Consider the following 27747-nt stretch of genomic DNA (forward strand, 5'->3'; position numbering starts at 1 on the left):
GATAAGGGCTCCACTTTAACCTTTTAAGGGCCTTCATGTTTTCACTGGGTTTTTTTTCCCGATGCTAAAGACTGTTAAACTTTATTAATCCAGGATTTTCGACTTTTGAAATTAAATTTCGGGTTATACAAATACTGTTCGAGTATATGATAATAAAAGGAAATACTTCTCTGTTATATAAAACTGATACATTGGGCTGGGGATGTGGCTCAAGCGGTAGCGCGCTGGCCTGGCATGCGTGCGGCCCGGGTTCGATCCTCAGCACCACATACAAAGATGTTGTGTCGTACAAAGATGTTGTGTCTGCCGATAACTAAAAAAATAAAATAAATAAAAAAAAACCAGATACATTTATTTAACAAATATTTGCTGACCACCTGCTGTGTCCCAAGCTTCATCACAGCAGTACAAAAACCATTCTCTACAGTCATGGAGTTTATGTTCTAGTAAGGGAGATTATGATGAGAATAGACATGTCGTATGGTAAGTGCATTAAAGACAAAGCAGGTTGGTGGGATAAAGATGTTTGTATTTCTTTTTCGGTAGGATAGTCAGACTTTTTAAGGGGCAATTTAAGCAGAGATTCTGAAAGGAAATGCATACTTAACATGTTCTTGATTCACTGAGGATGCCAGTATGACAAATCTTGTGAATGAGGGAAAGAATCCAAGAAAGGGGAAAAACTGGGGTAAGAATTGAGGATTTGGGGGCTGCGGTTGTGGCTCAGGAGTTGAATGCTCACCTAGCATGTGTGAGGTGCTGGGTTCGATTCTCAACACCACATAAAAATAAAGAAATAAAATAAAGGTATTGTGTCCAACTACAAATAAAAAAATATTTTTAAAGAATTTTTAAAGCAGCTGGGGTTGTGGCTCAGTGGTAGTGTGCTTGCCTAGCATGTGTGAGACACTGGGTTTGATTCTCAGCACTGCATATAAATAAATGAGCAAAATAAAAGCCCATCAACTTCTAAGAAAAAATATTTAAAAAAAGAAATACTTTTTAAAAAAGAATTGGGGATTTTGTATTTTTAATTGTGGCAAAATATACCTAAATTTTACCATTTTAACTATTTTTAAATGTATAGTTCAGTGACATTAAATATATTCACATTGTTGTGCAGCCATTTCCAGAACATTTTCTAAAACTGAAACTTGTACTGGTTAAACAATAGCTCTGCAGTTTCTTCTTTCTGTTTCTCACTACTCTAGGTACCTCATGGAAGTGGAATCAGATACTATTTGTATTTTTGTATTTGGTTTATTTCATTCAGATATTCTCTTCCAAATTCATGTGTAGCATGTATCAGAATTCATTTTTAAGCCTGAATAACTCAATGTTGCATGTATATCCCACTTTATCTATTCATCTGTTGATGGACACTTGGGTTGTTTCCACCTTTTGGTCATTGTGAATAATACTGCTATAAATACTAGTATACAAATATCTGTGTGAGTCCATGCTTTCACTTCTTTATGTGTATACCCAGAAATGGAATTGCTGGGTCATGTAACAATTCTATGTTTAATTTTTTGAGAAATTGCCATACTGTTTTCCACAGTGGCGACACAGTACTCCAATTTATCCACATACTTGCTAATGCTTATTTCCTATTTCTTTGGAATAGCCATCCTAATTGTTATGAAGCAGATTCTTATGGTTTTGATTTGCATTTCCTTAATGATTAGTGACCTTGCACAATTTTATGGGTTTATTGGACGTTTGTGGGAATGGATTATAAATGGAAATTTGTGGAATCATCTGAGTATGAGAAGAGCATGTAACAACTTTTTAAAGCCCACTTTAATACAATTCATTGAATCATGAAATCAATTTAGTAGGTTCTATCTGGGCAAACAGGCATACCAATTCTCTGAGACAGGACTTGCTGCCAGGTTTGAGTACTGCAGTCAGCAGACAGTCTCCATCATGACTTGAAGGCTGCTGGCACTGGATAACTAAGTGAGGCAGAGACATAAATTCCTGGGCACTATACCCTGATGAGAAAGTGATATAGAACAGAACTCTCTACTGGGTAGGTGAAGCGTCACAGGGCTTTTGCAGTTCCCTATGATGCTTCACCTGGTGTTTACCCCTGATTTTGTAGCCCAAATTTCATCTTAGTATTTGATTTCATTTTTATACATGTTTAGGTATAATGGGTCACGTTGTAAATGCATTTCTACTGTGGGACTTCGCCAAAATTTTTGGAACAATGGACTGTATTAATAGTGGTGGAGATGATGAGCAGTGGATGGATTCTGGATATACTTTAAAGGTTGATCTGATAGAATTTGCTGCCTGGGAGAATATGAGACAGGGGAAAGGAAAAAGGAAGGAAGAAAAAAGAAAAGAAAAAAACAAAAAGATGACTCCAAGGTAGAACTTCCTTTTGACCAGTCATAGTGGTGTGGACCTACAGTACCAGCTATTTGGGAGTCTGAAGCAAGAGGGAGGATCACTTGAGCCTAGAGGTCCCAAACCAGCCTGGGCAACATAGCAAGTCCCTGTCCCCTTATCCCAGGAAAATTCTTTTTTATCAGAATAGGCACAGTCCAGCTAGGCACAGTGGCACACGCCTGTATTCCCAGCAGCTGGGGAGGCTGAGGCAGAAGGATTGCAAGTTCAAAGCCAGCCTCAGCAACTTAGCAAGGCTCTAAGCAACTTAGTGAGACCCTGTCTCTAAATAAAATATAAAAAGGGCTGGAGATGTGACTCAATGATTAAGTACTCCTGAGTTGAATCCCCAGTACCAAAAAAAAAAAAAAAAAAATAGGCACAGTCCCTTTGGCCATCCCTCCAGTTGTAGTTTAGTAGTACATTGTGTTCTCTTCCTGTGAGTTTACATTAATATACATATATAAACAAAGTAAAAAACAAAACCAAGAAATATAAATAAATTACATATATTTATATATTATACATATTTACATAAATTACACATACAAATTTTTTAAAACCATACACACACACACATACACACACACATACATATATTGTTTTTTAAATGAAAAATTGGGGTATTATGGGCTATAACAATTTTTCTGCCTTTCCTGATTCTTTTGATATGTCCTTCCCCAAAATCTAATATCTGCTCCAGACACTAATAACCTATCCTAATAGATCACAGAACATATAACTGTTAAGGAGGGAAAATTAATTACGGCTACCATCAGTTCACGTACACTAAATCTCATCAGCCTTCCCACAAACAAGTTCAAACTAAAATACAAGTAAAGTGAAAAGACATACTAATATGCCTTTGAAATAGACACCTATAAAAATCCAGTATATGGAAATTCAGGAACTGTCAATGTTGTTTAGATCCTTGTTATGGCCTTAGGGCAATTTACTGGTGCATCTTATCAACAGATGCAGGGGAAATAGTAATTTCTTTTGCTTTCCTTCCAGTCTTCAACAATATTAGAAGCAATGTAAAAGGTACATGGTGAAAATAAGAACAGAAAGATGAAAGTCAGAGAAGAGAAAGTGTGGGACAGAATGGAAGAAAGACTTCATAACAAAGGATAAGGGACATACGGGATCTGAACTAATATCTATGAGGACAATGTAAGATGGCAGGACAAAAAAAAAAAAAAATCTTATTTGACACTTTTAAAACCCTGAAGAGAAAACAGAGCAGGTGCTATTCCCCACTTTACAAATGAGGACCTGAATCAGGTCTGAAAATGTTTATTAAAGAACTATAGAGAAGGGTAAAAAGTAAAGAGATCCATCCTAATAGAAGCTCAGGACTGCCTCCCATACATCTTTTTTTTTTAAATCAAAATATCATTTAACATTACTTTTAGAGAGAATTTCCAATGATTATAAAGAAAGTTTCTGTAAAAATCTTTAAAACATGAACATGAATCATCATTACATTATGCCAATAACATCATTACAGAAAAAAAAAACAGTCAAATCAATTAATTAGCTTGGACATATTCCATAGAAAAGACTTATAAAAAAGACTATAAGTACAGACAAAAATAAGGGTATTAAAGGATATGGATAATAGGCCCAGGGAACTTCCCTTATCAACAACTATTCCCTTACTCACCCTCCTGTCAACCCTAAATGAACCCATCACCAAAATTCCTCCCATGATTTGACCCTGCTGAACCCACAAGACTCAGATCTTTGTTGTATCCCATTGCCATTTTCTCCTTGAAAATGCGCTCCTCTGTTGCTTAATAAAGCATCGCTGATCCATTGAGGTCAACCTCCCTTTCTTTTGATTTTTGTATTCTCTTTCACTTGCTTTCAGGTATCAATAGAGTAGGTAGCTTCAGCATTTTTCAGGATAAAAAAGCTAAAGAAGTACATAATTATGATACAAGATAGAATAGAATATGTTTGATAAGAGCTACAATATTATACTAAATAAACAAAATGTAATCAAGTTACAGTGATTATTTGAAGCAATGTAACTAGGAATTATGTAACTATTGTTGGTTGAGTAACCTATTCCAAAGCAGTACAAAAGGTTCACTGGTGGAATATAGACAAAATATAAGGCTAATTTTCATTCTGCAGAAAGTACTCTTATAAGGCCCAGTTTAATAAATAGAATCCTCGTAGTCTTTCTTTCTTTTTTTTTTTTTTACTTTTTCCACATTTTTTTAGTTGGTTCATTACAGTTGTACATAATGATGGTATTTTTTGTTACATATTCATACATGTATACAATGTAAGGACATAATTTGACAAATATCACTCTCCAACACTTTCACCCTTTCTCCTTTCCTCCCTGTCCTTTACTGATCTTCATTTGATTTTCATGAGATCCCTGCCCCCCCCACATACCTTTCTTTCCCTTTTTCCTCTCTAGTTTCCACATATGACCTTCTAAAGTCTGCTATTTTGCTTAACATAATGGTCTCAAGTTCCATCCATTTTCTTGCAAATGACATAATTTCATTTTTCTTTATGGCTGAATAATACTCCACTCTGTATATGTACCACATTTTAAAAAATTCATTCATCTGTTGAGGGGCATTAGACCAGTTCCATAGTTTGGCTATTGTGAATTATGCTGCTATAAACATGGACATACATGTATCACTATAGTATTATGACTTTAATTCTTCAGGATAAATACAGAGTCATGATATAGCTGGGTCATACGGTGGTTCTATACATAGTCTTTCGAGGAAACACCATACTGATTTTCTCAGTGGTTGTACTAATTTGCAATCCCACCAACAGTGTAAAAGTCTTCCTTTTTATTCACATCCTCTCCAGCATTTATTATTGTTTGTATTCTTGATGCCTGCCATTCTGACTGGTGCGTGATGAAATCTCAATGCAATTTTTTTTGAGGTGGGGCGGTACTGGGGATTGAACTCAGGTGCACTTAACCACTAAGCGACATCCCAGCCCTATTTTGTATTTCATTTAGAGACCGGGTCTCACTGAGTTTCGTAGCACTTCACTTTTGCAGAGACTGGCTTTGAACTCGCAATTCTGCCTCAGCCTTCTGAGCTGCTGGGATTACATTTCCCTAATTGCTAATGACGTTGAACGTTTTTCCATGCATTTATTGGCTATTTGTATTCATTATTTGGAGAAGTGTCTGTTTAATTCATTTTCCCATTTATCAATTGAGGGATTTGATTTATCTTGTGTATGTATAAAGCTGAGTCCTTTATATATCCTAGATATTAATCCTGTGTCAGAAGAGTAGCTAGCAAAAGTTTCCTCATTTTGTAGGTTCTCTCTTCACATTCTTGTTTCCTTTACTTATGCAGAAGATTTTAAATTTGATGCCATCCCATTTATTAACCCTTGGCATTATTTCCTGAGCTTTAGAGGTTCTATTGAGAAAATTATTGCCTGTGCCTATATGCTGGACTGTTAATTTTACATTTTCTTCTAGGAGTTGCATAGTTTCTGTTCCAATACCTAGGTCTTTGATCTGTTTTAGGTTGATTTTTGTGTAGGGTGAGAGTTAAGGGTCTAGTTTCATTATTCGACATATGGATAACAAGTTTTCTTACTATTGTTTATTAAAAAGACTGTTTTCTCCAATATATGTAGTTTGATGTATCCTTATCTTGTTTTGGTATGAGTGTGATACTGGTTTCATAGTATGAATTTTGAAGTGTTCCATCCCTTTTTATTTCATGGGATAATTTGAGGAGTATTGGCATTAGTTCTTCTTTAAAGGTATAGTAGAATTTAGCTGAGAATTCAACTGCATTTTTCTTTGTTGGAAGACTTTTTATTATTACTTCTATCTCATTACAAGTTAGTGGTCTGTTAAGGTTTTCTGTTTTCCTGATTCAATTTTGGCAGACCAGATGTTTCTAGAAATGTATGATTTCTTCTGTGTTTTTCAATTTATTGGAGTGTAAGTTTTCAAAATGGTCCCTAATGATCTGCTGGATTTTTGTGATATCTGTGGTGATTTCTCTTTTTTCATCTCTAATTTTTTATTTGAGTATTTTGTCTTTTTTCTTTGGTTAGTTTTGCTAAGGGCTTATCAATCTTGTTTATCTTTTAAGAACCAACTCTTGGTTTCATTGATTTTAATGTATGTATATATGTATATACACATACTCACACACAGACATACGTATATGTGTATATGTATATATAGGTATATGTATCTGTGTATGTGTGTGTGTGTGTGTGTGTATTTGTAGATGGACAAAATACCTTTATTTTATTTATTTATTTTTATGTGGCGCTGAGGAATGAACCCAGTGCCTCACACATGTTAGGCAAGCACTTTACCACTGAGCCACAAACCCAGCCCTCATTGATTTTTTGTGTTGTTTTTTATTCAAAATTTCATTGATTTTTTTTTTTTACTCTAATCTTATTTCCTTCCTTCTACTGGCTTTGGAATTGGTTTGCTCTTCTTTTTCAAGGACCTTAAGATGCATCATTGGGTTATTTATTTGGTATCTTTTTGATTTTTTTCAAAGAAATGCCTATTTTTTTAAAATAATCTTTATTTTATTTTATGTGGTGCTGAGGATCCAACCCAGTGCCTTACACATGCTAGATGAGTGCTCTACCACTGAGCCATTTTTCTGAATTTTTTATATAGGCACTCATAGTTATAAACTTTCCTCTTAGAACTGCCTTCATAGTGTTCCAGAGGTTCTAATATGTTGTTTTACTATTCTTATTTGAGTCTTAAGACTTTTTCAATATTGAGAATCACAGCCTCTGGGACAGGAGTCCCCTGTGTTTCTCCTTTGCTAGCAAAGCAATAAAAATTCTTTTTACTTTTTCCCGAAACCATGCCCTTCTTATTAAATTGGCATTGATTGGTGTGGGGACAAGTGCATGGAGTACTGCATACATGGCATACTTTAAGGGCATCTGAGTGACAAACCACTCCCCTGTGCTAGGCATGTGAGCAGCAAACTGCTTACCCTGTAGGCACAGCCCTGGGCATGAGGCCATGTGTTGCAGTCTCTGCACTTGCTCCACAGCCCGCTCCTCAATTGGTCACTTCAAGGACAGTTGGCCAGAAACTGTATTGGTGGCTGCCTATAATCTGCTTAGCTATTGCCTGAGTATATACACATGGTAACTACACAATAAAATCAGACCTGCTTCCTTCTTGGTCTCTGGAGGTCTTGGTTAGCGACTCCACAGCCACATTCTCCTCTACCCTGTTCCATAGACCTCCTTGCTGGACGAGAGAGAGCCCACGCAAATTGGTATTAGGAACAATGACCAAGCTTTTGGTAACAAAATTGACAACCCAGATGGGACCCAAGAGCAGCTCCCTCTCTGGCTTACTTGGCAGACCTGGCACTCCAAGCAACTACAATTCCATGCTGAGGATGTAAGGCACACTTTTTAAGAGTTGACTCTTGGAAAGTCAGGAGATGAGCGAGTGTGCCTAGGGATGAACCAAAGGAGCTGTTCCTGTGATTAAAGGGAGGGACTGAAGAACTGTCCCAGCAACTTCCCAAGCCCCTTTTGCTTCAATGAACTCCTGCCTTCCTTCCCTGAACTGTACAAATTGCTCCATCTTGGTCTACTTTGAGAAAAAGGTAAGTGAATGCAGTAAAGGCACGACAACTTGGCCATTCAGTAAGCTCCCCTGATGTGTACACCAAGACCCTTGATTTTACACATCTGGTTTCCTTTTGTGGGAACATCTGGTCCCTCATCATGGGGACATCTGTGGCACCACTGGTGTAGAAGGCACAGTTAAGCAGAAATTAGGAATTTGGGGGGATTTCCCTCTATCTGGTCTGTTTTAAAGGTTCCCATCTGTCAGCCATGGTTTTCGGGATCCTCTCTGTTTGTCTGTCTCTATGGTTTTTGTTTGTGTTTCTAGCCCTTTATGACATGGCCATTACTGTTTTGATCCTATAGATTGTTTCTTGGGAAAGATCTCGGCTGAATGGGCTATCTATAGATATAATCCTGTTTAAGAAAAAAGATGATATTTTACTGTAACAATCTGTCTTTGAATGATTTTCTGAATTATTGTATAATCTTGCAGTTGGGAGTTATTCTGTCAGATAAAATAAGTAAAAGATCCTATATGTATAGGCACATATGCAATTGTGCCTGTACAATAATAAGGAGTCTAAACAGTCAAAAACTAAGTGGGATGCAAAAAGGTGCTGCCTCTAATGTGTAAGTATAACAGTGTTAGGGTCTGTAAACAAGGATGGCGCCTGGCATTTTGCCAGAGGGAGTGGTTTGTGAAGTAACGCCAGCGAGCCATTAAGTGTGGAGATTCCTTATTGGTTGACTGCTGTATCTAGTTTATGTTAATTAAGATAAGCTGTGTGGAATGTATATATACCCCTCCTGTCCTAAAATAAACGGCTCCCACTCCTGCTGTATCAGTCTTCACAAATTGCTCGTCACCCCCCGGTTATTTTGCTGCAGCCGGACTGTGGCATAACAGGAAATCAAAAGAAGACTTAAAGGGCTGTGAATATAGCTCAGTTGGTAGAGTGCTTGCCTCACATGCAGAAGGCCCTGGGTTCAATCCCCAGTGTAAAAAAAAAAAAAAAAATTAAACGTTTTTTTTTTAACCTTTTCAACCCAGTGCTGATAATTCAAGAACTGCTTCCCAGCCTGGCCCCAAGCAGCAGCAAATCGTCCTGCTGTGGATCAGGGCCACCAGTCATGGGATAAAAGAAAAAAAAAATCCTAGGAAAGTTGCCTGGTCTGTAGAGAAATGGGCATTAAGTACCTGGCTTCTGCCCTGCTTTCTAGGCCCTCTGCCCATGGGAATAAAATCAGAGTTTGAGAACAGGGCTCAGTTTGCCACTTCTGCAGACAAATGAAATCTATGTGGGCTGTAGGATTCACTGATTTTCTTTCCAGGTTCTTGTCTCATAAGTTCAAAGAATGAAAGCCCGATGGTGACAGAGTATAAAAATTAAAGAAATAAAATTAGTTTTGAATAAAAGGAAAAAAGATGGAACTCCCTATGATATGAGGGTGAAACTGGTGGAAAGCTTTTCCACTTGAGTATACTAGTCTGGGGACTTAAGTTTTCTGGATAAAGGCACTGACCAGAGTCCGAAGCGTTGGGGCTAATTGTTGGAATCTATGCTTTACAGATATTGGGAATGTACCAAGGCTACTGGTGGCTTGACCCATGATTTTCTATTTGGCTGTGCGCTTTTAGTTCTTAAGTCTGAATTTTTTGTAACCTTCATTTGGGTCCAGCCACATTTCCATTATTCCGCCACTCTGGGACAAAGGAGTGGACTAGAATGCTTAACCTCACAGGGTTGCCTTTAAATTAGGGAAAAAACTTATTTGGGACTATTATTCTCATCATCTGATTAACTAGCCTATCTTTGGGGTGGAGTGGGGTGGGGTGGGGATAAAAACTGCCAGTCACAAAGAATAAGGCAATGGGTTCCAGTAATATTAAGTTATACCCTGGGACAAAATAGTCTCCCCTTTTAAAATCTGACATGATGCCCCATTTGGCCAGTAGACATTTCTTGTTGCAGTGCTGCCTGTTGCCCACAGAGCTAAAATACTAGGGCCTCCCAGAGTCCCTGTGTGTGCAAGAGCCTATGTCTGGGTCCTGCAGAGAGAGTTACCTAACAATCTCTGTATGGTTAATGTGACCTTCATTGGACAGAGTGCCCTAGATACACATGTATATAAAGAGTGAGTCTCTGGGTATAATTGACAGTGGGGAACTCAATGATGAGCAGGAAGACTGGTCGAACAATAATACCCTGTGCTCCAACCCCTCGAGTGCAAACTGGAAGGAAAAAAAGATTAAAGCACAGTTTTTTCTTTTCTTTTATTTTCTCTTTTTGGTATATGCCAGGCTGTGATCCCTCTCCTGGGATAAAATTTGCTGCATAAATTAAATGTACAGATAACATTCTCACCCAAAACCCAACAATGTTATTTGCAAGTGCCTACCAGGAAAGAAAAACAGCCTGCTCTGCTGGAGGTCTACTAGAAGTCAGTAAGGTCTTTTAAACCCAAAAGACCCTGAGAAAGGTGATCAATGTTATCTTAACCAAGATTTTATTTTAGAAGGAATTAACTTGCACTGGTGATGGGTGGGGAGAATGGAGGTGGCAGAGAATAACCCCTTAAAAAAGAGGCATTAATGGGGATTTATTCTCTTTTGGACAATTGTTTAAAATGTGAATTGAGTCAGTTTTGCCAGATATCCTACTGTGCCTATTCTGCCTGTTAAAAAAACCTCACACTGATGAGTATCAACTGGTACAAGACTTGAGAGCTGTCTAAACACTTGGAAAACATGGTTGAAATATAAATATTAGACAAACATGTGTGGCCAATTTCTTTCACAGAAAGTTTTTAATGATTTCATAATATTTCTTTTAGATATTATGCTTTACATAGTACTTAATTTATCCATTGTCAAGAATTTAATATTATCTTTTCACTGTTGTAAATAAAAACATTGCATTCAATGGATACTTTCATGTTCAAAAACTTAATAAACATTCATTTTGTGACTGCCTTGGACCACTCTTCTCTACACTGGTGATATAGCAGGAAAAAAATAATGACAAGAAAAAAATCCCTGCTGTTTTTTAAAAAAATTAATTTATTTATTTTAATTAGGTATACATGACAGCAAAAATCCCTGCTCTTATGGTACTTATATTCTAGTGAGGACTATAAACAATGATAAATGATAAACATGTAATATTTATTGAATATTAGATAGTGATAAATGCTAAGGATAAAAAAGTAGAGAAGAAAAACAGAAAGGGTAAAGGTGGGTTACTATTGACAATTCATGGGGCAGACCATTCCTGGCACAAGTCCAAAGACACTGAGAAAAAGTCTGGTGGGTTTATGAAACTCGGAGATAAATGTGATTGGAGTGGAGTGGTTGAATGAGAAGGTCAGAGGAGATGAGGTCTGAGACACATAGGGCCTTATAGAACTTTGGCTTTTGTTCTTCCGTGAGATGTGAAGTCATTATAGGATTCTACTAGCAGAGTGACAGAACTTACTTAGGCTTTAACAGGTCACTAGGACTTCTGTATTGAAAATGAACTATCAGTCAGTTTGAAATACAGTAATGTAGTAGGGAAAGGTAAATAATTAACTACTTAAAGCCAAGCAAAAGATGTGTGTGAGTAACAAATATAGATTCAAAATGTAGTAGCATAAAGTGTAGGAAGAGATATACTGTTGAAGGTTCTCATGCTGTACTCAAATAGATATAGAATCACTTGAAAGTATATTGTTATAAGTTACACATGTATAATATGAACCTAAACTAAAGTAATACAACAGTCACTAAAATAATGAAAGAATTGTAACAAAAAGTCACCAAAGGGTATAAAATGGAATGCCAAAAAATACTCAATTATTCCAAAAGAACAGAGAAAAAGAAAACAATGAAAAGACAAATAGCAAGATGGTGGTTTAAACCTACCCATATCAATAACTGTATTAAATAAAAATAGCATAAACACATGATTAAAAGGCAGATATAAGGTTAAAAAAAAACTATATGCTTCCCACAAGAAATTTGCTTTAAATGCAAAAACACTAGTAAGTTAAAAGTAGAAAGGTAAACAAAAATGCTATAACATATTAACACCAATAAAAGACGTTGGAGATTTGGAGACAATTATGCTAAGTGAAATTCCCAAAAAACCAAAAGTTGAATGTTCTCTCTGATATGCGGATGCTAACGCACAAGGTGGCAGGAGGGGGTGGGGGTGGGGGCAGAAAAGAAGTTCATTGGATTAGGCAAAGGGGAATGATGGGAAGGTGAAGAATAGGAATAGGAAAGACAGTGGAATGAATCAGACACAACTTTCCTATATTCATAGATGAATACACCACCAGTAAAACTCCACATCATTTATAACCACCCAAATGCGACCCCAATTTGAATAAGTTATACTCCATGTATGTATAATATGTCAAGATACACTCTACTGTCATATATATCTAAAAAAAAGAGAAAAAAGAAAGTTGGAGTATCTGTAATAATAATGAAGTAGATATCATTATTACCCCACTATGAATCAGCCTCCTTATATTAGAGAAAACATTCGGCATTTGTTTTTGGGGGATTGGCTAACTTCACTCAGCATTATAGTCTCCAACTCCATCCATTTACCTGCAAATGCCATAATTTTATTCTCTTTTACTGCTGAGTAATATTCCATTGTGTATGTATGCAATATTTTCTTTATCCATTCATCTACTGAAGGACATCTAGGTTAGTTCCACAGTTTAGCTATTGTGAATTGTGCAGCAATAAACATTGAAGTGGCTGTGTCTCTATAGTATGCTGTTTTTAAGGCCTTTGGATATAGACCGAGGAAAGGGATAGCTGGGTCAAAACGTGATTCCATTCCCAATTTTCCAAGGAATCTCCATACTACTTTCCATATTGGCTGTACCAATTTGCAGTCCCACCAACAATGTGTGAGTGTGCCTTTTTCCCCACATCCTCGCCAACACTTATTGTTGTTTGTATTTTTTTAAAATATTTATTTTTTAGTTTTCGGCGGACACAACATCTTTGTATGTGGTGCTGAGGATCGAACCCAGGCCGCATGCATGCCAGGCGAGTGGGCTACCGCTTGAGCCACATCCCCAGCCCTTGTTTGTATTCTTAATAGCTGCCATTCTGACTGGAGTGAGATGAAATCTTAGAGTAGTTTTGATTTGCATTTCTCTAATTGTTAGAGATGTTGAGCATTTTTTCATATATTTGTTGATTGTATGCCATCTTCTGAGAAGTGTCTGTTCAGTTCCTTAGCTCATTTATTGATTGGGTTATTTATTTATTTATTTATTTAACTTTAGCTTTCTGAGTTCTTTATATACCCTAGAGATTAGTGTTGGGGGCCCAGACCTTAAAGGTAGCCACAATGGCTGAAAATGGTGATAATGAAAAAATGGCTGTTCTGGAGCCAAAATCTGTCATCAAATCAAGGTAAAACTACCTAACAACAAATTTTAATGTAATAGTGGAAGTACTGAGCAAATCTAAGGCAGAACTTATAGAAATCAGTGAAGACAAAACTAAGATCAGAAGATGGCCAAGCAAACCTCTCCCAGAAGTGACCAATGAGTATAAAAATGGTGTAGAAAATAGATATTTTATATTAAGGCTTCCCAACTGATGCAACCTTGTTGACATAAGAGTGGCTAGAAAATAAAGGTCAAGTACTGAATATTCAGATGACAAGAACATTGTACAAAGCATTTAAGGAATCAATATTTGCTGTGTAGCCATGCACAGTGGCGCACACCTGTAATCCCAGCAGCTCCAGAGACTGAGACAGGAGGATTGCAAGCTCAAAGCTAGACTCAGCAACAGGGAGGCGCTGAGCAACTCAGTGAGACCCTGTTTCTAAATAAAACACAAAATAAGGTTGGGGATGTGGCTCAGTGGTTGAATGTCCCCGAGTTCAATCCCCCATACCCCCATCCCGGCAATTTTTTTTTTTTTGCTGTGTTTGATAGCATTGACTCTGCTAAGAAGTTTGTGGGGACCCCTGAACAAAAGTACAAAGACACAGATCTGCTAATACTTTTTAAGGAAGATTACTTTGCCAAAAATAAAAAATGGAAGAAAGTAAGCAATATAAAGTGGAAGCTAAGTTAAGAGATAAACAAGAGCAAGAAGAAAAACAAAAAGTTAGCAGAAGATGCTGAAATGAAAACTTTAGGAGATCGGATGTTTGTTGAAATTTTTGGGTGACTTAGATGATCAGACCTGTAGAAAAGATCTGCACATCCTTTTTCAAATCATGGTGAAATAAAATGGATAGAATTTGTCAGAGGAGCAAAAGAGGGAATTATTCTCTTAAAAGAAAAAGCCAAGGATGCATTGGATAAAGCCAAAGACGCACACAATGTTAAGTTACAATTAAGGAACAAAGAAGTGACTTGGGAAGTACTAGGAGAGGTGGGAAAAGCACCTTTGAAAAAAATCATATAAGGCCAACAAGAATCCCTAAAAAAATGGAAGTCAGAAGGTCACAGATTTAAAGGAAAAAAGGTCGCAGATTTAAAGGGTAATAAAGCTGCCCAGCCTGGGTCTAAAGGAAAAGTACAGTTTCAGGGCAAGAAAACAAAATTTGATAGTGATCATGATCATGATGAAAATGGTGCTGCAGGAACAGTGAAAAGAGCAAGAGAAGAAACAAAGAAGCAACAGAAAATAGTGCCGGAGACCAGCAGTTTATTGAATACATAAAAAAAAAAAAAACCCACAACTCATTGTAGTTAGGTTTTAAGCTGCTTTTTGTCTTTGGAGGGTTTTAAAAAGAAAACCAAATTAGGTCCACTTCAATGTCTACCTGTAAAAAAGGAAAAAAAATTTTGTTGTTTAACTTGTCTCTTTTTCCATTATCAAAATGAGGGTTATTGTTGTTGTTTTTAATATATAGTTCTGTTTGTGTTCAGAGGATTCAAATATCAAAAGGAAGATTCTTCCACTAAATTGCCTTTGTAATATGAAAATGATCTAGTACAAACTAATATATACTATATAAAAAAGAAAAGAAAAACTTAATAGTATGATTTCTATGTAGTTACCCACCACAGGTTTTATTCATGCTGGTTATGTACATGATTGTTCTATACCACAAGGAATGTGCTCAGCATAGTGATTAGAAAATGGGGAAATATTTTTCCTTCAAAAGTACAGTTTTTATATGAGAAATTTCCCTTCCTTTTGCATCCAGAGTGGTCGCTGTGGTAAGTTGGTCATTCCTTCACTGAAAAGTGTGAGTATATTCTGTCAGCCCCTTGATCTGATCTTGTAAAAGTTTAGACCAACTTGTGGAACTTCAAAGGTAGGTCATAAGAAGTCTAAAAATGGGGCTGGAGATGTAGCTCAGTTAGTAGAGTGTCTGCCGCACATGCACAAGACCCTTGGTTCAATCAGCACCACACACACAAAAAGTCTAGACTCATTCAACTGGGTCTCTCAGAACTTTTGCTGAGGCAGAAGATTAGCTGCAAGTAATAAATTTGCCTAATATGAGATGACTTCTTCCCCTTTTCCCACATTCTTTTTTTTTTTTTTTTTTTTTGAGTATTCAGGATGGAATCCAGGACCTCAGAACATGCTAGGTAAGCTCCCCTTGTCCATTTCTTTCCTTACCACATTCCTTATCTTTAATCTTTAGGTGAGAATCAAAGCAGAGTGACCTTGGTTGTAAAGTAAGAGTGTCATAAAACATCTGAAGAAATCCATCTGCATAGTGGACATGCAACCTATCCCGTGTATTTTCCTTGCTTGTAGGTACAGTGCAGCTCTCTTCTGTCCTGGCCTGTTGCTATAAGGTACATGTAAGTAATAAAACGCTCCAAACCTCTCTCTTGAGTCCTCCAAGTTCTTTCTTTGGGATCAATAAACAGCATGTTTGAGGCGTTTGCAGCCCTGGGTATACACATGAGCACTCAGGCACCTAACCACATCACTAGCCCTAAGACTTTATCTTGTGAGAAAATCTAAACTAATTGTCAGGAGGTTGTGCAAAGAGCTGCCTGATCAGCCTTTAGGTATGCCAGACAAGTACTTCCTCCAGTGATTTTAGCCTGAGACTCACAGGGGACAGATGAATGTTAGTGGTGGGAATGCAAGGCTAAGGGAATAGTGTTATAAACTGAACCTACTGTGTTGACCTCCACACACTTTCTTCTCAAAGAAGCAATTTACCTGCAACCCTGCTGACTTAAGTGTACAGGATGTTACATTCCTCAGTAAACTACCTGTTATCTGCAGGAGAAATATAGGCCCAAAATAGTGTTGATAAGAGGAACACAAGTTATCCTGCAGAGGTGGACTTTTGTGGCCCTTACCTAGACCAGATCTTGGAACTCAGAGAGATAAGGATAATTCCCCCAACCCTAAAACTCCAAGAACAGATTCCAATTAGAACTAGTCAGCATGGGCCAAAGTGATTTAGAGTGGTCATGGCAGTGGGGGCTTGAAAGTCTGTTGTCCTGCTGTCAATCAAAAAGTCAAGAGGTAAACCTGGGAGGGACTCTCTGGAAATTTCCCTGGTACCCCCAATAAAACTGTAAGGCAGGGTTTGGGGATTTAGCTCATTAGCAGAGTGCTTGTCTAGCACATGCAAGGCCCTGAGTTTAGCTCTCAGCCCTGAAATGAAACAAACAAACAAAAAAAACTAGAGGGCAGAAGAGGCACTCTGTACTTCTCCATTCTGAGACAACACATTCTTTCCCTTGAGAGTGTTCCCTTTCCCCTTTCCTATACCTTCCAATAAACTCATGCCTGTTACTCTAAGCAACATGTTTGAAATCTGGGTTTGAAAGTGGCGGGGAGGGGTGGGGGGAAGAGGTGTTTCATGTTGTCTGTTTACCAGAAGGCCCTGACCTGTCACAAGACATCATCTAACCACACCTGAATAGAAAAGAGTTGAGCCTGCCTCCAGGCCTTTGAGAGATAATGTACCATTGTAGGAAGCCACTGAATTTCAGAATGGTTTGTGATACAGTAATAGATAACTAGAATAGCAGCATAAATGTACTCAAAGCACACCAGGCATCTGGCTGGGTGATGCCTCTCTATTTGGGAACTTTAAATGCTAATAACCTTCTATGATAAGAAGTGAAGAAAACTCACATTTATTTTTCTAACATTAAAATGGCATTAAATACACATTCAAATGTGCCCTATTTTGGCTATATGCATAGTAGTTTGTCTTGATGCTAACTTCATTTTGGAATTACTTAGCTCATTGTTTTATTAAAGTAAATGTAATCAATTTCCATCCTGCTACCACTACTTTACATAACATTGAAGATGCCAGATTTCAATAATGTTTAGGATAGAGAGATGGAGAAGAGTATACAAAGTCAGTAAAGAGGGTATTTATTACCTAAATAGGATGTTTCAACAAGGCTTTAAGTGGTGAAGTTAAGTTGTCATGAAAAAATGTTGTACCGTCTGTGGTAAAATTGATCATGTTAACATAACCCTAAAAGGGAAGAAGCTACGTTTAACTTTCATAGGGAAGAAGCTACGTTTAACTTTTATTGGTAAGAACTCTGGCTAGTTAGCTCAGATCATTAACTAGCAGACTAAACACAAAATCTATTACAGTTATTAGGGAAAAAACTCAAGGAATATTCCTGATTTACAATAAGATCAGTGACATAATCCTTAGATCGATAAGACACTTTACCAAGAGCAGAAAAAAAAAAGCTGAATTTTTATACAAGTCTTTATTTACAACTTGTTTAACAACTGTACACTTTTTGCAGCCTTGAAAACATTTTTTGTACTGAATGGGAAAATATAGTTTGACCAAATCTTAACTTTATTCTCCATATACATATACATATATTATATGCATATATATAAACACATACATATAATTAATACCATAACAAGTTGGCAGTTGTATAATTAATATGAGTGATACCAAAAGGAAATATACGATTTCAAAAACACTAAAATCCATCTTCTGATGGTTTCTTTGACTTTATTTTGTTTTAGTTAAAATTTCTTACTGAAGCTTTCTAACAAGTCATTCACCTCAGAAAAACATTGAGAAAATCCATCAATTTCAACACATAGGAAGTTGTTGGTAAACCTGGTAAATAGGTGGAAATGCTTGGACATCATTATGTACAATTACAACGTTATTCAATCTGTATTATACTTTCATTTGTGGGATGAGAAATTTAGATTTCTATGTAGGCATTGTTTTTGGATTATAATGACAATGAATAAAATTGTGAAATTGTAAATTCAATAGTTAACCAAAATAAGAATTTACCTAGCAATACTCTTTTTGCAAAGGCTAAAATGCAAGGTGGAAGCTACAATATTAAATATGAAACTAACAATTCATAGAACAATCAAAAATACTTAACACATGAGTATAAGGCTTTAGAGCTGGCAATGTAATCAGTACAACTCCAACTCCAATTTACTAAGTTGTTTTCTAGCTCATCTGAAACATTTTAAAAAATACAACTGGGGGGAAAAACCTCTTTTTATTCCCAAAGTTTTAGTATTTTTATATATTCAATTTACTAATCAAAATAAGGCAAAATATAAATATGTTTGAGTTTTACCATTCATAGATAAACAAAAATTCAGTTTGGTGGACAACTGTCAAACATGATAACTGCAAAACAAGATAAATCTAGAAATTATTTTCTAGAGTTCAAAGCATTATGAATTACACAGAACCTGTAAACAGCAGTGACATTTTAGTGCATTTGAATCATAAGTAAATAAGGCTATTAAAAAATGACTACTATTAAAAAAAATTAAAAGGTCCCAAATCATTTTTTGGCATTTGTGTACAGTCATTTCCTGTATCTATACTACAATGTTATTCCATATTTCAAGCATATTGAAAATTTCCCTTAACTAACATGAGTCTTTGTAGAACACATCCTGAGTCAGGCCACCAAGAAAATAAAACAAACACACCATTTAATCATCTGTATGTGAACTACAGAAAGAATTTTATCTTGCTTGGAATCTGACATTATGGGATCAATTATTTTGCCTCATTACAAAACTTTAAAAAGAATGAGGAAAGCATCTCAAAACTTCCTAACAGGATATTTTTTAAAAAAATATTTATTTATTTATTTTTTAGGTGGACACGATATCTTTACATGGTGCTAAGAATCAAACCCAGTGCCCCATGCATGCTAGGTGAGCGCGCTACTACTTGAGCCACATCCCAAGCCCCCTAACAGGATATTAACTAAACACCAAGCCCACTCAAAAAAAATATGATTGGGAGAATGCTTACCTAGCATGCTCTTGAGGCCTGGGTTTATTCCCAGCACCTTTAAAAAAAAATTTAACAAATCTCTTATTTTCATTTAAAAAATTCAAAGCTATGTCAGAACAGATACTTTTAGCTACATTAAGCACTTTAGTAACAGGCCAAGTAAACTAATAAATATTTAAAAAGTGTTTTAATTAGCTAAATTACATCCTGTAACAGTAAATGTTTACTTCACAAACAATACTTAATTTGATTCATAATACCAGTTAATAAGAGCAGGAAGCTAAGAAGAAAAAAACAATTATTTTAATCTCAATGTACCTTTGAGTGGGAAGAGTTAAATGGGAATTTAAGGAGATGGTTAGAGGGGCAGAAACAAACTGTTGATAACTACTAGATCTATATAGATTTTAAAATAACACAAGGAGAATATAATGAAGTTTATCAAATTTTCCTTGAATATAAAGCATTCATATCAGTTTCTGCTTGAAGGACAACTATGCATCAGTTTACAAAGGAAGGTGAAAAAACCTGAAGATATTAAGAAATGATTCATGAAATGATTTAATTATTCATTTGGAAAAATAAAGTGCTCAGAATATGTTTTTGAAAAATAATATATTGAAAATAGCTTAAAATAATGGGGTATTGATTTTTCAAGACTGTTAGAAAACATGTATCTCATTTAAAAACCAGACAAAACAAAACTGAATGTTCTTATGAGCAAATCTCCCTATTCTTTGGCAGTAATCATGGATCAATATTTACGTAATAAATATTTCAGTACTTTTGGACTATGATTTGGATACTAATATATTTATGTTCCAAATAGAAAAGGTCCTAAAAGAGTTGGCTCCTAAAAGAAACCCTCAATAGACTAAGCTGAAAACTTTGCCAAGTTCGAACTTGAGAAAATAGCCAAGTTAAAAAAAACAAGTTACAGCCGAACATCCTTAGATTTTTAGCATGTGCTTTTTCCCATTACCTCTCCCCTACTATTTTTCAGATTCTCTGAATTGACAGTTCCTAAAAAGTGGCTTCCTTTCTCCTGCCTTTGGGTATCTGAAATGATGCAAAAACTATTAAATTTATGGAGAGAAAGTAGATTTGTATTAGGAGACAGTTCCCCCACTCCAAAAAAAAAGTGGGGGGAAAAAGGGGGGAAGATGTATATATATATTTTTTGTTGGGGGGGGGAGTACTAGGGATTTAACCTAGGGGCGCTTTATCACTGAGCTACATTTCTAGTCCTTTATATTTTTTGTTTTGAGATGGGGTTTCATTAGGCTGCTGAGGCTGGCCTTGAACTTGTGATCCTCTTGTCTCAGCTCCCAAACTGCTGGGAGTACTGTACCCCGCAAGTAAGTCTTCTGATTAACCAGAAGACTATTTAGTTTTATTAATATAACTCCAGAAAACAAAGTTTCAAGTGTGTTTGCATTTAAGATGATTTGATTTTAGGCTATTATAAAAGAGGCTTTTCAATATGACATATAAAAAGTAATCCATGCCAGTAACCCAACCCAGCTGCAAACATATTTCTAGACTTAGAACTTCAGATTCCTAAGATATTAACAGAAATGTCACAGAAAAGTAGAAGGGAAGAGGGCAAATAATTTTATCTAATATTAGTAAAGTGCTGTAAAGTATAAATAATACATAAATGATCAGAATAATAGTAAATAATATTAAGACACTTGTCTCTAACACTGACATACATAAAATAAACACAATATAGAATGCATATACAGTAATGACTGTCCATAGGTTGACAAACACATCAAAAACAAACATGGTTTTCATTAATTTTACAACACATCTGCTAAACTAATTTCTTTTGTTAATTCAGAGCTCTCTCAAGTGATAAAGCCTGTTCATAAGTTTCCTGTATGTCTACACAAAAGCTTCAGCATGCTTTGGTAGTATTCTTTCTTTCTCACTTTGAGTTTGTTCTCATGATATTTAATTTTTTTTTTAAGCTCCAAGTAGATGTAATACAGGATTTGATTGCCCCATGTGCCTAAAACTTTGAGGCTGTGGACTTTATTCTCAGACCTTAAACACCTGATTTTAAACATGGGGGTTTGTATCAGATATATAAAGGCTCATTTTGAATGTTTTCAAAAATGTCTACTTTGGCCTTTATTTTAATTAAGCATCATCTTTTGTGGGACTACTATGTCTAATTTAAGGGGAACATAACATTAAACCTCTGGCTTGTAAACTAGAAAAAAAATGTCAATGGCAGATCTAGATAACTGTTGGGAAAGTGATCATAATTTTCAGTCACCACAGATCTTTTTCTCATCTCATGAAATTATACTATTTTTTAAAAAACAATCTAAAAGAGCTATCTTAGATTTAGTAATGGCTTAATGGTCTCAAAATAAGAATAAATGTTTCCCCCTCCATGAATAATAAAAATATATTATATGCCTTGTTAATACTTGATGAAGGGAAGGACGATCAGAAATCAAATTAATTTTTGTTTACACTTTTATCAAATGAATGCATAATAAAGACAGATTTTACGTAAACTATTACTGCAGGAACATTTGTTAAGATAGTGTAAATTTTTACTGTATTAGTACTTCTATCTGCCTAGATGTTTGTTATTAGTTGGGCCATTTCTTATCCCAATATCCATTCTACTTTCTAGAATGGATTTCCTTAAAAATCTTGTTACTTCTGTTTTATCTTTATTATCACATACATACCTACATGCAAACTTAACTTCACATAACATTAGAAAATATGATAAAACACAACAGAAAAATACTGAAGAGACAGCAAGTAATTCCTGATATCGATGTGTGTGTGACGTGTCTATCTTAGGAAGCATTTTATGGACTCCCCACAATTTCTAAAACTCAGATACTTATCATAATTAGGTTCATGCCTCTTGTTCCTCAAAATAATGTCCCTTCTCTATTCATTCAGTGCAATGGGGGAAAATCCAAGGATATTCATGTTCAACTTAAATATAGATTTTATGAGTTTTTCTATTCATAAAGACAATACATGTGAACTGGATTAATGAAAGGTGTTTTTTAAAAAAATATTTATTTTCTAGTTGTAGGTGGACACAATATCTTTATTTCATTTTTATGTAGTGTTGAGGATCGAACCCAGGGCCTTATGCATGCTAGGTCAGCAGTCTACCACTGAGCCACAACCCCAGCCCTAATGAAAGGTTTTTGAAGAATAATTAGTATGTAGTCCAAAATAAGGAGAAAATTAAAAAAAAGAAAAAAAAAGGGTGGGGAGATTCCATCAAAACAGAAGATCAATGCAGTAGAGGAAGGAGATTGAAGGGGAGAGAGGAAGGATGAGAGAAGGGAAGAACAGTGGAGTGAATCTGACTTATCTTTTCTATTACATATATGAATATACACAGTGCATCTCACCTTTATGTATATCCACAAGGCACTAATTTAAAAAAAAAAAAAAAACAAACCACAAGTAAATAACAGAAGGATCAGCAGAGTAGAGGGAAGGGAATGAGGAGGGAAAAACGGAGAAAAAGCAGAAGTGCTGAAGACTGGATTAGAGCAAATTATATTCCATGCTTTTTTAATCATGCCAAAAATGAATCCTAATGTTATGAACAACTAAAAAGAACTAATAAAAAAGAACAATCAGTATTTACTTCCAAGAACATAATCAATGATTTATAAGAAATGGAAGCCATCATATTTGTGCTGTCCTTCATTTTATAAAAAAGGATGCTACATAGTAATACTTTTATACTTTGGGGGAATAAAGAGGGGTAGAAATTAGCTGTGTCAGTACCAAATTATTTTGTTCTCTATGCTTCTGAGAACTAAAGAGTATTTGTTGAAAACTTCAGAACATTATTATTACAAAATAGGGCAATAAAACATCTTCAAATTTTTCAAAAGGGAACATATGCCAATTACTTAAATACTCATAGAAAGTAAAAAATCAGGTGACAGATACATTGAGAATAGCCTAATATAAAAAATTTGATGACATAGATATTCAAATCAGGGCTGAGGTTGTGGCTCAGTGGCAGAATGTTTGCCTGCCATGTTTGATGCCCTGGGTTCTATCCTCAGCACCACAGGTAAATAAAATAAAGGTCCATTGGCAAGTGCAAAAATATGTATTTTAAAAAAAGATACTCAAGTTATCATAAAGAATAAACTCTGAAACCTCTTTCTAAATGTAATGAAATTGGACTGGCCAAGTATTAAAATAACCTGCCATTTTAACAGGACTATAGGAAAAGAGATCATCTGTATTTTTATTTTTAATTTTTGTGGTGCTGAGGATTGACGTAGGCAAGCTATCTACCCCAGATTACAACCCCATCTTTTTAAATTTTGGGACAGAATCTTGCTAAATTGTCCAGGTAGGCCCTGAATTTGTGATCCTCTTGCCTTACCTCCTGTGTAGCTGGTATTACAGGCCTGAGCCACCATACCTGGCAGAGATTTTCTTCACTGCATATTGAATGGAAAACTCTCTTAACTTTAATTTTTATTTTTAAAAAATATTTGTTTTTTAGTTGTAGTTGGACACAATATCTTTATTTTATTTATTTATTTTTATGTGGTGCTGAGGATCAAACCCAGGGCCTCGCACATGCTAGGAGAGCGCTCTACTGTTGAGCCACAATCCCAGCCCCTTCTTTTAACTTTTAAAAAGGAAAAAAATTAAAAATGATAAAATAATTTTCAAAGATTGTCTGATATTCCATTATATTTTGTTCAGTACATTCTTTCACTTTAGGATATCACAGAAATTTCACTGCTAAGAAGTACAAGGTTTGGGCTGGGATTGTGGCTCAGTGGCATAGTGCTCGCCTAGCACATGTGAGGGTTTGATCCTCAGCACCACATAAAAATAAATAAAATAAAGATATTGTGTCCAACTACAACTAAAAAATATTAGAAAAAAAAAGCACAAGGTTTGATGACCTTTTGAGACAAAAAAAAAATTCCCTTTATATGCAAGGATAAAAAGTCAAAATAGGATAGAGTACAAATGAATGCTAAAGCATTTGCTTAACATGCACAAGGCCCTGGGTTCAACTCTCAGCACCACCAACGAATAAAAACTCAAAAATATTCTTCTATAGTTTAATGAGTAGACAACAAAAGACAGTTGATGTTAATGTTGATACACCCTCAGCAAAAAGCAATATGCTAGGAATTTTCCTCTCACTTTGCTCAAAGATGTTCTTGCCCACATGGCTGTAAACTAGCAGGGTTTCCACCAGCTGTGACCAATCTTACATTTTCCAACTGGATGTCACTGTAACATTCCTGGAATATGAGATCTGGACAATTAAAGATGAAATGTAGAGAGTTCAGAGAATTTTTAGAAATTTAGGTTTTTGTTTTAAAGTCATTCTCATTGTTTACTTAGTTAACAAGACTAAACCAAATTGTCACTGAAAAAAAATGTGAGTAAAGTGGCTCATACATAAAATGTATCTTTTTTCAAATTTAACTCATCTTTCAACTTAACAATCTCTCACTACTGATCTATTTGCACAGCATGGATTTTCATTTCTTTGTGAGAATGAAATATATAGATATTTATAACTGAATAACACTTAGCTTAATTTTGTACAATTAAACTTTAGTTATATTAACCAAACAATAAAATTTCAAGAAAATAAAAGACAACATTATTATAATTTAAACATCTCATTAAGCCAATTTTGTCAGGCTATGATATCTAATAGAAATAATTCAATCTTGATAAATTTTGGAATTTGGGTCTTTAATTTAGGGACTTCTTTTCTGGTTATTATCAAGTAGTTAGACAAATGGTAAAAAGATAAGATCTAGTTTTTGAAAATTCTTTTAAAATATGTGCAACTGTACTATTCTGTACTATTTACTCTCATTTCAGATGTGATCAAAGTATTACATTTACTGGATTTTTTTCCTATTATAAACTTCTCAAACACATACTATGGAGCATAAATGCTAATATTCTTTATTTATTGACTTTCTGTTTTTTTAGAAGGAGCATAGAAAATAGACCTTTTAAGAATTCAGATGCTATGGTGACAGCTCAGACTGACCTAATACAGTATCCCAGTGCTTCCTGCACTGCTGATGCCAGGAGGACCTCTACTATGCACAAACATGGGGGCTTCACAAAGCTACTGGATACAAGAAGCTTGTGAAAATAAAGCCCAGAATTACTCATACCTAGATCAAGCTGCTAATGTCTCTCTTTCATTTTTGTACCAGGGACTGAACCCAGGAGTGCTCAACCACTGGGCCATATCCCCAATCCTTTTCTTTTTTATTTGAGACAGGGTCTCACTAAGTTGCTGAGGCTGGCTTTGAATTCATGATCCTCCTCCCTCAGTATCCTGAGTCACTGGGATTACAACTGTGTGCCATTGTGCCCTCCTACTGTCTCTTAACATGTAGAAACACCATGCATCAACATGCACCCCCTGAGAAATTGATAATGACTTGAGAAATAGAAACGCCAGATCCTGTCCAAAACTGGACAAGAAATAAGGGTTGTTATTGTTACAGTTAATATTTATTATTAGCTTTCTGAAACCTAAAGTACATTCAGATACTATTTCTTATAAAAGACTGTTATAACAGATGCTGAGGAAAATCAGAAGTAAAATTAAGGTTTGATGCCTTTCCAACCCCTTTAGAGAAAAATATCTGAGTAGGTGGGTGGGTAGGAAACCAGAGCTCTCACCTCACAGATAAAATTCACTTAATGAGTAGTCTCATTTACATCTGCTTTGTTATGCAAATAGCCCAATAATTTTAATTACCAACATTAGTGTTTATGTCCTATTTGTTTTTAATTTAATTTGTTTATTACAGAAATAATATACATTAAAAGTTGATAAACTTATAAAAGCAATTTTAACATATCTATAAGGGCTCCAAGTCAGTCTGTTTACTAGACCTAATTTGTTTTTAAAGGTGTTTGAGCTGGGTGGGGTGGTACATGCCTGTAAAGTCCAGTGACATGGGAGGCTGAGGCAGGAGGGTCACAAGTTTAAGGTGAGTCTCAGAAACTCAGCAAGGCCCTAAGCAACTTAGTGAGACTGTCTCAGAATAAAAAACAAAAGAGCTGGAGATGTAGCTTAGTGGCAGGAGTCTCCAGAGTTCAATACTCAACACCACCCTCCCTCAAAAAAAAAAAAAAAAAAAGTTGAATTTTTATGTTATTTGTGAAATAAAGGTAGGGTTAAAAAACCATCTTAAGTAGTTTTTAATCTTCTGTTGTCAAAATCTGATACATTAGCACCTGCACACACCTGTAGTATCAGCCACTTTAGAGGACGAGGCAGAAGGATTACTTGAGCCCAGGGGTTAGAGGCCCAGCACGGTAACATAGCAAGACCCTGTCTTTAAAAAAAAAAAAACAAGGGCTTCATCCATTAACCAGGCTGCTTAGACTGAAATCCCTCAATGCATTCTATTCACATGGCTCTCTCTATTATTACTGATTCTTGCTGCTTTATGGTCTTCCTAGGTAGAAGCACTCAACTATGTTCAGACTTAGGAACATAATGTAAAAAACAACAACGAAAAGCCACTTCTGCACAATGCACAGTGTTGTTTCTGTATATGTCCTAATGTCTTTCTTCAAGAATAATTTCTGAACTAGGTCCTCTTTCTTTTAAAAGAGGAACAGTTAAACAACTAAAGACATGAATATAGTTTCTGAAGTCCTAACAAACTTGATTGAATGTTTCTTATTTGTACTTGATACACAGAATTAAATGAAACCTGAACTTCCAAATACAGAGTATATGAAATAATATCCTCCTATTAGGTGACCTGTCTAAAAACAAACAAACAAAAAAACCCTGATTTAATTTGAGAAATTTTTGCTTTTAAAAAATGTGCTATGGTGCAAAAAAAAAAAAAAAAAGGCTGGAGGGGAAGTCAAATACAATTTGGGACCAAATACTTATACAAGTTAATGTGGAAAAAGTTAAACAGAAGGCATTTCATTTTCAAATGAATGCTATCTTGCATTTATATAGCACCTTACAGAGATAAAAGTGCTTTACAATGATTACTTGACAGTCATTCATCAAGGTAAAAAAATGTGGTTTATAATGCAAGCACTTTGAGGCAACCAAATATCCAAGAAAACCTATTCAGTAACAAATTCCTGGACTAGTAGTTAGATTTAAGAAAAAATGTAGAGAGACCTGTGATAATATTACATACAAGAAGTCACTTACTGATCTTAATGAATGGTATTTAAGATGTTAAGTATTAGAAATTATTGAGAAACATAAGAGTTTATATAAAGGAAGAAGTAACACAAACGAGGCACAAGTCAACAAACTGCCCAGAAGGTAAGGCTACGTATTACTTGTAAGTATATGAAAAATAAATCTTTTAGATATGGAGAGCAATTGAGAGTATAAAGTCAAGCAATGGTTAGAATCTGATCCTAAAATATTCAAAGCAAGAAAAAAAATAATATACTGCTGAATTTCTTTTCTTCTGTTAATCTCTCCCAAAATAACCTCACCAATGCATTCATTTCTGCC

The 27747-nt window shown here is 35.5% G+C and overlaps 1 protein-coding gene, 1 non-coding gene and 1 pseudogene across 7 annotated transcripts in view; 2 read left to right on the forward strand and 1 right to left on the reverse strand.

Annotated features, from left to right (window-relative positions):
• Positions 1-473: 473 nt before the first annotated feature.
• Positions 474-14680, forward strand: LOC114082576 (lupus La protein pseudogene; annotated as a pseudogene).
• Trnav-cac (transfer RNA valine (anticodon CAC)) lies at positions 8925-8992 on the forward strand. The gene has a single exon. It is a non-coding gene; the product is annotated as a tRNA-Val (tRNA).
• Positions 14681-14700: 20 nt separating the features above from the next.
• Hook3 (hook microtubule tethering protein 3) overlaps positions 14701-27747 on the reverse strand; it is a 123524-nt gene continuing 110477 nt past the window's right edge. For 4 of the 6 annotated variants that reach the window (XM_071610156.1, XM_071610153.1, XM_071610157.1 and 1 more), the window contains one exon: positions 17664-26584. In XM_071610156.1, the coding sequence (XP_071466257.1) occupies positions 26437-26584 (148 nt within the window). In that variant the 3' untranslated portion in view covers positions 17664-26436. Of the gene's footprint in view, positions 14784-17663; positions 26585-27747 lie in introns of those variants that run through there. The other 2 variants (XM_071610155.1, XM_071610154.1) reach the window with 2 other exon arrangements.

This window comes from Marmota flaviventris, chromosome 3 (genome assembly GCF_047511675.1).
Source record: "Marmota flaviventris isolate mMarFla1 chromosome 3, mMarFla1.hap1, whole genome shotgun sequence".
NCBI lineage: Eukaryota > Metazoa > Chordata > Mammalia > Rodentia > Sciuridae > Marmota > Marmota flaviventris.